Source organism: Eptesicus fuscus, chromosome 16, assembly GCF_027574615.1.
Source record: "Eptesicus fuscus isolate TK198812 chromosome 16, DD_ASM_mEF_20220401, whole genome shotgun sequence".
Taxonomy (NCBI): Eukaryota; Metazoa; Chordata; class Mammalia; order Chiroptera; family Vespertilionidae; genus Eptesicus; species Eptesicus fuscus.
In genome coordinates, this window is record NC_072488.1 from 22,680,036 (window position 1) to 22,694,688 (window position 14,653).

At 37.6% G+C, this 14,653-nt stretch overlaps 1 protein-coding gene across 1 annotated transcript in view; it reads left to right on the forward strand.

Annotated features, from left to right (window-relative positions):
* Positions 1-1,606: 1,606 nt before the first annotated feature.
* Positions 1,607-14,653, forward strand: part of PLEKHH2 (pleckstrin homology, MyTH4 and FERM domain containing H2) — a 70,902-nt gene continuing 57,855 nt past the window's right edge. Inside the window, exons 1-3 of the mRNA XM_008162193.3 lie at positions 1,607-1,660; positions 8,416-8,545; positions 13,402-13,464. Coding sequence (XP_008160415.2) covers positions 8,423-8,545; positions 13,402-13,464 — 186 coding nt within the window. The 5' untranslated portion in view covers positions 1,607-1,660; positions 8,416-8,422. The remainder of the gene's footprint in view (positions 1,661-8,415; positions 8,546-13,401; positions 13,465-14,653) is intronic.

A 14,653-nucleotide genomic window follows, 5' to 3' on the forward strand; every position in this document is an offset into this window, starting at 1 on the left:
CAGCACTTCAAAACGTACGAAGAAGTGGAAAACTGGGTCTCTGAATGGTTTGCCTCAAAACAAGAAAAGTTCTGTTGGGACAGTATCCACAAATTACCTGAAAGATGGGGAAATGGGTAGCTAGCGATGGACATTACTTTGAATAAAGCACTTTTGATGTTTTTCTTGAAATTATCGTGTTTTCTTTTATTACAAAATCCGCATTTTTAACCAGTAAATGTTCATCTGCATTTTTTACCGGTAAAGGATCAATCTGAATTTTTAACCGGTACCACAGAGCACCAAACGCAGGGCATTGTCTTCTTTCCGAAGCGATGTGGCCTTGCAGTCCATGTTGATGGTTGACCTGGATCAACCCATGATTCTGTGCGTTTGGGATTCTCAAAATAAATCCACTTTTCATCGCCAGTCACAATTCGATGCAAAAAAAAAGACTTTCTTTCATGCCATTGAAGCAACATTTTACTGGTGACTTTTCGGTTTTCCATTTGATTTTTGTTTAGTTGAGGTGGCACCCATTTTCCTTCCTTTAAAATCTTTCCCATTGCTTGTAAATGATCGGAAATTGTTTGCTGGGCAATGTTTAATCTTTCTTCAAGTTGTTTTTGAGTTTGACATGCATCTTCATCCAATAATGCTTGTAATTGTTGGTCTTCAAACTTTTGCAGTTGACCTGGACGTTCTTTGCCTTTCACATCGAAATCATCACTTTTAAAGCATTTAAACCAGCGTTCACAAGGATCTTGAGATGGAGCATGTTCACCATAAGCTTCCCGAAGTATACGATAACTTTCAGCAGCACTTTTCTTCAAAATAAGGTAATGAATTAAAACTTCCCGCAAATGCTCTTTTTTTTTTTTTTGGCATGAAATTCGACATTTTTAAGCATAAAAATATCTATGATGTTAACGCCTTCGGAAAATTTGACATATGAAGTTTTGAAGCTTGCTGTCAATACAACAAAATAGCATACATATCAAATCGCATATATATCAACATATGTGTAACTCCAGCTATTGAAAAAACCCGCATTAGTAACCGGTACAGCTAGTAACTGCTCCCAAAGGACTCCTCTGCGGTGGGGAGGCACACAACAGCCTTAGCTGCCTGAAGAGCAGCTGTGAAAAATAAAGCTGAAAATGTAGGACGGAGGCCTCAAAACGAAACTAGGGAACCTTGTTTTTGATGATTTAAGCAAAAGGAAGGCAATGAGGGTCTTTGGTGGGGTGTCCTTCCAAACTTCAGGACACTTAAGCTGGCAAATGGGTGAAGGATGGAGGGCCAAGAAGAGAGACGTCAGGCTGGGAGGTCTAACAGGTGGGTGCGGGGTGGAGGCAGAAGGAATAGAAGGGAGGTGACCGTCACCACAGGGTCTGCGCTCCAGGTGTGGCGAAGGCTTAGGGGTGCACACTCCAGGACCAAACTGCCACCCGCTCCAGGGACCGGGAGGAGTCCAAGTCATAGCCACACCTCCAGGTGACGTGGGGCGCTCGGAGGCGACCTCCGATGGGCTACTCCTGCCGCCAGTCCCGCAGGAGGCGTGCCCTGCCCCCGCCCGCTCCCGGCTCGGTGCGCGGCGGGCCCGGGTGGAGAGCCCCTGGAGCCCCGCACCGGGCGCGGCTGGGACTTCGGGCGCGGCCACTGGGGACCCCTAACAGAGGTAGGCTGATGGGCAGGGCGGGGGGCCCAGAGGCGACCTCAGTGCTTCGGATGCGCGGGTATCCCCGCCCCCTTGAGAGCGCGCGTTCCCGGGGGGGTGGGGGTGGGGGGCTCGCTGGACGGAGGATGGGGGCGGCGGGCGGGCACCCGGGGGATGGAACCGGCTGGCGCAAGACTCGCCCCCGCGCCTCCCCCCTCCCCACGTCTCCCCCCTCGCTGCCCCCCAAGACTGGGGTCTCCTCTGGGGGCGGAGGCTCCTAGCGCCCTGGTCTCCCGTGACACTTTGTTTGCAAAAGTGGGGCCCGGGTTCGTGGCGTGGAGCCGACGATCAGGGGGACGCACCCGGGAGCCCCGCGTCCGCGGCCGAGGGGCCCACGCAGTTAGGGATGCTTCGGCTCGGCCTCCGCTCGTGGGGAGCCCCACCGTGACCGCCGCCGGGACGAAACTTCTCCAAACTAAAGCACTGTTGGCTACACCTGGAGGTGCCGGAGCACCAGGGTGCCCTTAGGTGACCTACCACGAAGCTGCGCTGTCCCCCAAGTCCTCAAACCACTTAAAAAAAGAAAGAAAGAAAGAAAAGACGGAACCTTTGAATCCTAGATTGTGATGTGGAAAGAAAGGCTAAACCTTTACGCGGCACAAGCCCCAGGGCTGTGCTACCTGCAGTCACTGCTTTCTTTGTGGAAATGCCCGTCCCAAGCGTGGACCGCACAGCGGCGTGTGTCCCCCGGGAGCTGTGGGCCGGGGAGCACGGCTGTTCTGGGTCACAGGTTTGGCCCAAGGGGGGCTGGGTGGTGGTCCGGAGGCTTCTTCAACAAGGCATGCCTCAGTGTGGTCCAGAAAGACAGCTTTTCTGCTTTAGGAAAATATATAAATAAAAATCCACAGTTACCTGGCCAAGTGAAGCTGTCCCCTAAGAGGAGAGAATTAAAGAGCGCGAGTGGCCACCCCGAGCTTCATCGCGGGGTAAGCCTAAGTAGATGAATTGGTTCCTTTCTTTTTCTTTCCCTCTTGGGATTTGGAAGAGAAACAGGAAGTCAGAGATTCAGAGAAAAAGAGCTTTCACTCCACAATTGTCAACAGTCAATTTTGTGTCAGTAAATATTTCCAGAAGTCACTGGGGGGCATTTGGGAAGCCAAGGCGTGTTCCTGTCCGCTGCAGGGAAGGAGAGGGTCCCTCTCCAATTCAGAATCTGGTGATGACTTTTATTCAGCAAGTGGGTACAGCTCCCAAAGCGAGACAGTTGGTTCTATAAAACCAGAGGTAATGGAAAAGGGTGGTGGACATGGTTCAAAATTAGAGTCTTGGCTCAAAATGATGCATTCACACAGCAGTTACTTCGCACTAACTGAAATTACAGAATGAAATGAAGAATCAGGTGTCTAGACCTCAGGGCAGACCATTAGCCAATCTAGCTTTGAAATTTTTTTAAAATTATGATCTTATTAATAGGGAATGCTGACGTTCAATGCCAACAACATGTTAAGGTTTTGCTACTTCATTGTAAAATAGGTCATTAGCATAACCAAAGATATGAATAGGCATGTTGAACGTAGAATTTATATACGGTGTCATTTTCAAAACAAAGTACTCTTAGAAAGATATATGTCTGATTCTTGTCATAGTTGAGGTTAAGAATTACCTCTAAATTACTTGAGTTAATGGTGAAATTCTTGACAGGGATAACTACAAACAGTGGATCATTAAATGTGCAAATGTTGACCTAATCTATAACCACTTAAACTGTTACTTTTTACTCATTTGTAAATACAGTAGATGCTTTTTTTTAAATTGAGGTATAATTCACAAACCATTCAATTTACCCTTTTAAAGTATACAGTTCAGTGGTTTTTAGTAAATCCACAAGGCGGTGCAACCATTAGCACTATCTAATTCTAGAGTATTGTCTTGCCTTTTTTAAAAATTGATTTCAGAGAGGAAAGGAGAGGGAGAGAGAGATAGAAACATCAATGATGAGAGAAAACATCCATCGGCTGCCTCCTGCATGTCCCTACTGGGGGATGGGGCCAAAACCCAGGCATGTGCCCTGACCCGGAATTGAACTGTGACCTCCTCCATAAGTTGATGCTCAACCCCTGAGCCATGCTGGCTGGGCTAATTCTGGAGTATTTTCATCACTCCAAAAAGAAACTGCAAATGGACCACTGTTGCCATTTTTTCACAGCCCTGGGCAACCACCAACCAACTTTCTGTCTCCTTGGATTTACCTATTTTACATAAATGGAATCACAATATGTGGCCTTTTGCGTCTGGCTTCTTTCACTTGGAACTTAGGGTAATGTTTTCAAGGTCCATCCATTGTAGCATGCATTAATACTTTATTCCTTTTTTGTGGTTGCATAATATCCATTCATCTGATTATGGACATTAGATTGTTTCCACTTTTTGGCTCTTTGAATAATGGTGCTGTGAACATTTGTGTACAAATTTTGGTGTGGATTTATGTATTCAATTATCTTGGGTATATACTTAGTATTGGAGTTTCTGTGTCATATGGTAATTTTATGTAAAAAATTTTGAGGAACCATTAAAACTATTTTCCAAAACAGCTATACCATTTTTACATTCCCAGCAGCAAAGTATGAGAGTTCTACTTTCTCTACATCCTCACCAACACTGTTATTGCAATGTCTTTTTTTATTTAGCCATCCTATTGGTATATTTTGGTATGTCATTGTGATTTTGATTTGCTTTTTCCCTTATAGCTAATGATGTTAAGCATCTTTTCAAGTGCTTATTGGCCATTTGTATATATACTTTAGAGAAATACTGTATTTATATTCTTTGCCTACTTTTTAGTTGTTTTTGTTAAATTGTAAGAGTCCTTTATGTATTCTGAATATAAATCCTGGTCAGATGTATGATTTGAAAATATTTCTTTTAATTTTGTGGGTTATCTTTCACTTTCTTGATGGTGTCCCTTGAAGCACAAAAGTTTAAAATTTTTATTAAGTCCAACTTACCTATTTTTCTTTAATTACTTATGATATACACATCATATCTAAGAAACTGTTGTCTATCCAGAATCACAAAGACTTAGGCCATTGTTTTCTTCTAAGAGTTTAGAACTTAGGGTCTTATATTTACATCTTTGATCCATTTTAAGTTAATTTGTGTATATGATATAAAGTGTGTGGTGGGGGAGGGTCCAATTTTTCTTTTGCATGTGAATATTCAGTTGTCTAGTACCATTTTTTAAATTTTATTTTTAATTACAGTTTAAATTCAATATTTTTTATAGTAGTTTCAGGTGTACAGCATAGTGGCTAAACAATTATATACCTTACAAAGTGTTCTCGATATTTCCAGTACTCACCGGGCACAGTATTTCCTATGCTGTACTTTACATCTCCATGACTCTTGTCACTACCAATCTGTATTTCTCAATCCCTTTACCTTTTCCACCTAATCCTCAGCCTCCCTCTAGCACCATTTTTTAAAAAGACTACTCTCATTTCCCATTGAATGGTCTTGGCACCTTTGTCAAAACTCAACTGAATGAAAATGTGAGGTTTTATTTCTGTACTCTTGATTTCATTCCATTGATCTACATGTCTGTCTTTTTGCCAATACCACATAGTCTTCATTACTGTAGCTTTATGGTGATTTTTTAAACTGGAACATGTGAGTCCTACAGCTTTTCAACATTGTTTTGGCTATTCTGGGTCCCCTGAATTTCCATATGAATTTTAGGATCAGCTTGTCAGTTTCTGGAATTTTGACAGGGATTGTATTGAATGTGTATATCCAATGGCAAGTATTGCCATCTTCACAATATTAAGTCTTCCAATCTATGAATATGGGCTGTCTTTCATTTATTTAGGTCTTTTTAAAATTTCTTTCAGTGATGTTTGGCAGTTCTCACAGTACAATCCGTACACTTCTAGTGTTAAATTTATTCTTAAGTATTTAATTATTTGTGATGCTATTGTAAATGGAAGATATTCTTGAATTCATGTTTGGATTTTTCCTGGCTAGTGTATAGAAAAACAGTTGATTTTTGTATATTGATCTGGTACCTGAAACTTTGCTGAACTCAATAGTTCTAGTAGTTTTTTTGGTGAGTTCCTTGGAATTTTCTATGTACAAGATCATGACATCTGAAAACAGAGGTAGTTTAGTTCTTCCTTTCCAATCTGGATGCTTTCTATTTCATTTTCTTGCCCTGGCTAGAACCTTCAGTACAATGTTGTCTGCAAGTGGTGAGAGTGGACATCCTTGTCTTATTTCTAATCTTAGGTGGATCAGTCATTTACTGTTAAGTGTGATGTTAGCTGTGGGCTTTGCATAGATGCTCTTTATCAGGTTGAGGAAGTTCCTTTCTATTACTAGTTTGTTGACTTTTTAAAAATATGTTTTTAATTGATTTCAGAGAGAGGACGGGAGAAGGAGAGAGAGAGAGAGAGAAACATCAATGATGAGAGAATCATCGATATCGGCTGCCTCCTGTACGCCCCCTACTGGGGATCAAGCCTGCAACCCGGGCATGTGCCCTGACCAGGAGTCGAACAGTGACCTACTAGTTCATGGGTCAATGCTCAACCACTAAGCCACACCGGCCGGGCTGTTGATGTTTTTATCATGGGAAGGTGTTGGATTTTGTTGAATGTTTTTCTGAATCTATCGAAATGATTATGTGTTTTTTGTCTTTCATTCTATTCATATGGTGCATTATATTGATTGCTTTTCATTTGTTAAAAATAGGTTTTTATTTTTAAACTGTAGTAATTTTACAGTAAAACATAAGCAAGTTATTTTAAATGTAGAGCGAAAATTAATCAACATGAAATACACTCTTCTTGTTGTTTTAGAAGAGCGTCCCTGCACTGTTGTGCAATAAAAGGAATGGCTCAAGACTTAATGCTGTCTTTTCAGGACTGCTTTTTATTTTTAATATTTCATCCACATCTTATTTCCTTGTCCACTCTAAAGCTAATGAGGAGAAAAATGAAGTAGCAGTAGAATTGAGAAAAAAATTGTGATTGACAAACTGCATTATTTACTCCTACATTATTGATAGTAAATTTAATGTGGGTAATGAAAATCAGTTTTATTTTGTTTAAAATCAGGTCATTAACAAGGCTAATATCTTTAGGAAAAAAACTCAGAAAACAATGGGGTGACACTTCTATAAAAACAAAAGAAATGAAAAGAGCATGATTTCCATGGTTGTGGTGCCCTTAATAAAGTTGTAGCTTTTGTAGGACAACTTTGCTTATATTTATTTCTAAATTATTGAGTGATATAACTATTAATGTGAAAACTGATTTAAGCATAAAACAATATAAATATTTTAAAATCCTCACCTAAGGACAATTTTTATTGATTTGAGAGAGAGGAGAGAGAAAGGAAGAGAGAGAGGGAGAGAAACATCCATCAGTTGCCTCTTGTATGTCCCTCCCCCCCACAACCGGGGATCAAACCTGCTACCTAGGTATGTGCCCTGATCAGGAATCGAACCCGCAACCTTTTGTATAAACCAACTGAGCCACCTGGCCAGGGCAAGCATAAAACAATAGTTATGCTAGGAAAATAAACTTTTGTGTGTTTAAAAACTGGTATATAAGTTAGGGGTTATATTACAGTAAATACTGGGAAAACAAATTGGTTAATATGTGAGGGAAACATATTTTTGTAAAACAAAAGCGCAGAATAGTACGCCTGCAACTGCAGTTCTGTCCTCGGGTTCTGAGAGTTTTGCTGTCACATATGGTCCATGACAGGCTTGGTTTCTTCAGGAGATTCGCTTCTAATGCAAATTTTGTCCATTCATAGCAAGACCAATTCAGAAATATATTATTACCAAGCTATTTATTCAATAGCCTGATAAAACATTGAACATTTCAGACTACTTTCATGAGTCCCAGAGCCAGAAACAATCAGGCTTTCAAAATCAAGTACTATTTTTTGCTCTTTAGAATTTCAAAACCTTTCCCTGCCTCCTGGCTTCTGCCTTACAGTGCTTCTCTCTGGGATGAATCTCCTCCAAAAGGAAAGTGAATAAGAAACTGATTCCAGATTTATTTACTTAATGTAGGTGGTTCTAAATTTTACACTTACATGTTTTCTCTTCTTGTTCCAAATAAAAATTATGCAAACTTGTCCAGAGTTATAATACTTTGCCCAGTTAAATATGCCAAAGGATTTTTTGGCTTGAAAAACAACCTGGACCTGGACAAATTTAGGGTGGTGATAATAATTATAATATAAGTCCAAGCCTTAATTGTACCACTGGTATAAACTTCTTTAGGTAATTCTGTCATGCTACCAATAGAATCAAACTGTAATAATTCTGTAAATTTAAGAGTGTGATAAAATTATGAGCTGATAGATTTTTAAAATCTTATCTGTTGAGCAGAGCTAAAATAATAATAGTACTCTATGTTTGTGGTGCTATTTTACTGTCCAAAGTGCTGTTAAAAACTGCACTATTTAATTTGTCCCATGAAAAAGAATGATTTTTTTTACTATCATGTCTAGATTGGGTAAACTGAGACAGGGAAAGATTAGGTTACATAGAAAATTTAATTAATACAGTTAGGCCTCCAACCCTGGCTTACCGTGTCCAACTAAGTCCTTTCCATGTGCTATCACCAGTTCTAGAGTTTATCTTAGAATTCGAAACTTGTATCTGAGTATAATTAGGTGGTTATTAGAATGTGTACATCAGATGGTTTAATGAATTACCCTGAATGCTAATTGGTATTATGCCATTTGAATGCTTTCTTTTATAGAATAAATATGGCAGAGCTTTCTGAGACTGAAGGACCAGTAGATTGGAAGGAACGATGCGTGGCTCTGGAGTCCCAACTAATGAAATTTAGGGTTCAAGCAAGCAAGATAAGAGAGCTCCTAGCAGAGAAGGTAAGCTTTTCTCCCTAACCTGTGTTATTAAACAGCAGCGACGTAGGCCCTGTTTCATTTCTGTTAAGTAATCACAGTACTTTTGGGGATTAAACACTTGACGCAAAATGACTATAATTTAACCTTTTGTCAGGGCTTTGAAGCCATATTTGGTCTAGTCTTTTGCCAGTCTTAGAGTAAATTAAGACTAAAACATTTCATTGCAAATACTAGTGGAATATGTAAGCATTATATGTATTTGACGAATGTAGAGTGCATTTATTCCAGAGAGAAAAGCTATAATTTATTTGATTTTATAGAGAAGTGTGACAGCATTTTGATCTACTTAAATGTTTAGGAAAGTTATGTTTAAAGTGATTATAGAAGAACGTTCCCTATTGATAGTAAAATGTGTTTATACTGTATTTGAAAAAATATAGTATTTATATTGACTAACTATATATCACTAAACTATCATCCCAGCTGGAATTTAAGATAATTGTATATGTTTCTTAATAATTCTAATCATGTAATTAAAATTTTATGTCACAAGAATTTGGGGGGCATATATGTGTATAAAATGAATAGATAAATTCATTCATTTGTGCATTCATTCATTCAGAAATATTCATTGAGGGCTGACTATGTGACAGACACTGTTCTTAATGCTGCAGTTACGATTGTGAACAAGACAAGCTGTGTTCCTGTTTCCAGGGAACTTGGATTCTAGATCTGCACTGTCCAATATGGCAGCCACTAGCTGTTGAGCATTTGAAATAAAGCTAGGTAAAATTGAGATGTGTTGCAAATGTAAAACACACACCAGATTTCAAAGATTTAGTATGAAAAAAAAAGAATGTAAAATATCTTACATTCTCTAGCAGTAATTTTTATATTAATTGCATGTTGAAATGATAATTTTTGGATATTGGGTTAAATAAAAAATATTAAAATTAATTTTACTTATTTCTTTTTACTTTTTAAATTTTACTAGAAATTTTAAAATTGTACATGTGACTCACATTATGTACTAGTATTTCTGTTGGACAGTGCTGTCTGGGTGAATGAATAAATGATATCAATGGTCATTCATAACTGATCAGAGTAACTTACAGGTGGCTTCTTCAACTGTAGTCTGCATAATCCTCTTGGGATGGAGGGCTGGTACAGGTATCAGATCTCCAAAAATGATCATCTTAAATCTTCTTTTCACTTCTAGCTAAGAATCTCTTAGCACAGAGGTATTCTAATGATATAACTACATATCACGAAAACCCAGTAAGACATCATTCAGTTTAATATCATCTTAAATTTTTGTGCTTTAACACCTTTTACGTCCAAAGATTAAGGTTATGCCATTAGTACCCAATATCAATTTGCTTTACTTATCTCTATTATAATCAAAGTTGTAACTTGAAGAAAATACCGGTTGAATATCTCCAAGTTGGGGGAGCTTATCCTAACTCAAAGTTAGTGACACATGCTTTTGTCTTTTGCTCCTCTCTCTATAAAAATCATTTCTTAGGTGGTACTGTGATTTATCTGGTATTTTCCACAATTCTAATCGCCTCATACAATGACGTTTGCCAAGATTATAAATTATATACGTGTTGGTAAACCTCATTCCCACGTGTTGCCTTAGCCTCTCAGCAGTTAGCCCACTCTTGACTCCTCAAAATGTTCTTGGTTCTCTATGGACTCAATAGAAGTTATGCTTATTTGGTTTCCAATTAATTGACCTTTAAATTCTGAATTTGATGGCAGCATTTGTTCTGGTTGGTTTTTTTTTTTAGAAGACTTGTAGCAAAATTATTTTTTAAACGTTAGTGTTGTTTTCTCTACAAGTATAATTGTAAATAGCTTTTGATTATTAGTTTATGTTATTAGACTTTATTTTTTCTTTGTCAGTGGATGAATTTTGAGAGTAATATTATTTCAAAATTGCTATTTTAGTTGTGGGTTTTTCTTCCTCTTTTTTTTTTTTTTTGTCTTTTCTATCTGTGACTTAAATCCTTTGCCAGATCTAAGAGATGGAATTACTCAGTTGTGTCTTATACAGTGGAAAGTAGATAAGTTTGCCAAGTTACTCATGGTTTTCCAGTAAATAGATTCAACACCAAAATGGAAATAACGTTTTTCACAATATTTTCTGTTATATTCCATTATGCAATATTTTTCTCTGGATTAAAAATTAGTTTTGGTACCCACCCATGTTTTAATAAAAAAAATCAAGTATTTGTTGATTTCTTATGTGCTTAACAACCTGTGAAGTAATAAATTTTATTGTTCCCATTTTACAGATTAGGAAACGGATGTTTACTATGTGCCAGGCAATCTTCTAAGTGCTTTATGTAAATTAACTTTTTAATTATTACAACAACCCTATGAGATAGGTACTGAATTATCCATATTTGCATAGGAGGAAACTTAGGCGCATAGCAGTTATTTAGCTTGCCTGTGTTTGTGCCAAAAAGTAAGTGATGAAGCCAAGATTTGAAACTTGGCATTCTGCTTTTAGAACCTGAATGCTTAGCCATCGCCCTATATGGCCTCTCCCATCTAGTTTTATTACCGCATTCCTTGCTTTCTCTGACATACTTACCCACTCATCTATTCAATCTTCTTTTCAGCCATGCAACATATAAATCCATCTCTGCTTGGGGGTCGGTATCTGTGTGTTACGATGTTGTGTGTGTATGTAGTAATAATGATTTACATAACATTACATATTTTTTCAAAGCAAACCCTATTGCATTGCTTCTACATGCCAACTTGAGTCAAATGTTGCATTCCAGAGGCCAGTCTGGTCCCATTCATAACCATTGGTTTTATGTTAGGACCAGTCTGCCCCATAGCTTTTCCCTACTAGTTCTCCACACCTTCCCCCCAAATGGATGCTGGCCCAAGGCTGAGGATTCTTGAGAGAATACTAATTTGATTCTTTAGCTCTTTGCCAGGAATTCTAGCCAACTTTTCTTTTCTGCAATAGTTTTTGATTCTTAGTTCTGATTTATTGGCACGGGCTATGGCAGCTAACACTAAGTGCTAACTATAGTTCCTAAGCAATTAGTACAACCATTAGCTAATTTAAACCCCAAAGTAACCTGATGAGGAAACTATTGTGATTCCCAGTCTAAATATGTTGACATTAAGACTGAGAGTATTTGAACAGTATGCCCAGTATCACACAGCTGGAAATTGAAGAGCTGGCATTAAACCTCAGATCTTTCACACTTTTCTTGTGATGCAGTTTCTAAATAGAGTGCCTGGCACATAGAAGTAACTCATTATTATTTTCCTATATCTTTCTAAATGAATACACTGGCTAAATGTGCAAGGAGATGATTTAAACAAATGTAATTGCCAATTAATAGGAGACATCTTTCTGAATTTTTTAGAAAAGACATGTGAGATGATCTCAGAGTGTTTTTTTATAATGAAAGGTGGATTTCAGTTATATACCGTATACCTTTTTTTTTTTTTTTGGAGATGGAGTAGGAGAATACAGGGGATTTTTCTTAAAAAGAATTATTTTGTATTTTTTTAATCATAATTTCTAAGTAACTTAGAATATTGAAGTTTATGAAGAAAAAGGCCTTATTGAAGTCTTGGGCAAATACTGCTGTAAGTGGGAGAGGTCTTTAAAGGAATTTAAGGAATGGTGTTGGAAATATCTCTAGTATGCCAAATATAAACTCTTCAGGGAAGCTGAGATTTAAGTAGTTTTCCTACTTTACAGTATTACTAGTTTTCTGAGTCAGGGAGAGAAAAAGGCAAGTTTCATTTTAAGTTGAAGTGAATGTTATTTCCTATGGGTTAGATTGGAAGAATTTCTCCTTTAGGTTTCAGTTGTGGCCCACATCACCTCATGCTGCCTTTGGCTGAGACAGCATGACTGTCTGGTTTCTGGCCACTTGACCTTCCTTCTGAGACTGTGATTCCCCAGCGATGGTTTAGAATTCTCTCCTGGGAATGAGGAGTCTGTGGACAGCACAAGGTTTGCTTTTCATATGACCACGATTACCCTATTTTTTTTTTATTACCCTATTTAAATTCCACATCTCAGTGTCTCTGTTGCCTCACCTAGTATTTCACAGTGCCTCAGAAATTATACATATACTAACGATAAGACTTTGCAGGCTAATTTATATCATTTTGGGCTACTGACTGAAGATATTATTTATTATAACAAAATGGTGATAGAGTCTTTTATGGGTTCTATGGGGGATGGAAAGTCAGAAAGAAAGCTACTTGGGGGATTGCGGTCCACAGCAGTAAGTATAAAGGCCCTAAAGTATTCTGTCTAAAGTAGCCAGCCTACAATACTCGAAACACTAAGCATTAATGGCCGTGGTGTTATGATCTAAGATCAGTGGCAGATTTCCTCCTGCCGTTTGCTGCTGTGTCCAGTCTGGCTACAGAGGGCACTTCTGTAGTAATCAAAACAGTAGGTTTTGTTGTCGTATTAAGTGGCCTGTTCATAAAATACTTATTTTTGTCCAGTGCCTGATATGGGCAGCAGATCATTCAAGTGTCTTTTAGTGACTTGGTGTGGATTGCTTATGGAATTAGCCCAAGCTTTACATCGTGAAAGTGAAAACTTACATGAATATTTCCTGCATTGCTTTATTAAGTGTTTTGCAAAGTTACTTGCCAGCTTAAATGATTATGAAAACAGTCACTCAAAATTAAAGTATTGCTTTTCTATAAACTGATTTTAAAGTGTCCTAAACTTTATTGGAGGTATTTACATGTGTATTTACATTTATGTAATGTGACACATTCCTTAAAAAGTTGATGACATTGTGAGATTTCTAAGTGCCTTTCAAAAGGGAAATATGAGCTTTTATATTTTTTCTATTTTCCTCACTTTACAGATGCAACAGCTTGAGAGACAAGTTATTGATGCTGAACGTCAAGCAGAAAAAGCTTTTCAACAGGTAGGGTATAATTTTAGTTAAAAATGTCTTTTCTGCCTCTGCTAATATCAACATTGTTTTGCCCAAAACAGTCCTCACACTAGTCTTCTGCCCTCCTCTACATACTATCATTTTGACTGTTCATGAGCTGGATCCATAGAGAAATGAAGAATCTAGCTTTATTTTGCCACTTAACTGATTTTCAAAAGAATAAATATACTTCTGTTAGGAAGTTTCATCTTACTTTTGAGAAAATCAAATATAAATTTTATGGTAATCCTAATCAAAATGAAGTTTTGTATATAAATAATATTCAAAGCAGCTTTATTTATAGTAATGAAGAGTTGGAAATAATATGAATGCCATATCATAGAAGAATAAAGGAGTGAACTATATCCACTCCATGAAGCATTAAACAATAATTAAAAATAATATAATAGCTTGGCCAATGTGGATCAGTAGTTGAGCATTGACCCAGGAACCAAGAGACTGAGTTTCGATTCCTAGTCAGGGCACATGCCTGGGTTTCAGACTCGATCCCTAGTAAGGGGCGTGCAGTAGGCAGCTGATCAGTGATTTTCTCTCATCATTGATGTTTCTATCTCTCTCTTCTTCCTCCTCCCCCTCCCCCTTCCTCTCTCTGAAATAAATAAAAACATATATTTTTAAAAAACTTTAAAAATAATAATATTACAAAGAATATATATTACTAATATGGAACAATGCTTAGAGTTATATTAGGAAAACTACATACAAAATTTTACAATTAATATGTTAATAGGTATGGGGAGACAAGTCAAATGCTTGATAAGTCACTTAACCCTTTTTGGGTCTTGCCAATAGCAAAATGAGTGGTTTGGATGAGGCCACCAACCTTAAAGTTTGTCTAATAACCTTAAATCCATAGCTTTACATTTTATGAAAAGATGTCTATCAGATTCAGTCAAGTCAATAATTCAAAATGATTATTCTTCTAAGAAGTTTATATTAAATTGGTTATCCTTGCTCTGTTTATCATGTTTTGTCCTTCAATTTGATAATAGTATTATCAAATTATGTTTTCACCTAAAAGATTTAATTTCACACAGTGGATTCTTTTAGTGGCCTGACAAGTTTCCAAGGAAACCCAAACTACCCTAATCCTTAGTTTTCTTAAATTAATTATTCTTGAAAAGAAAATTTCTAAACTTTATTATGCCAAATATCAACC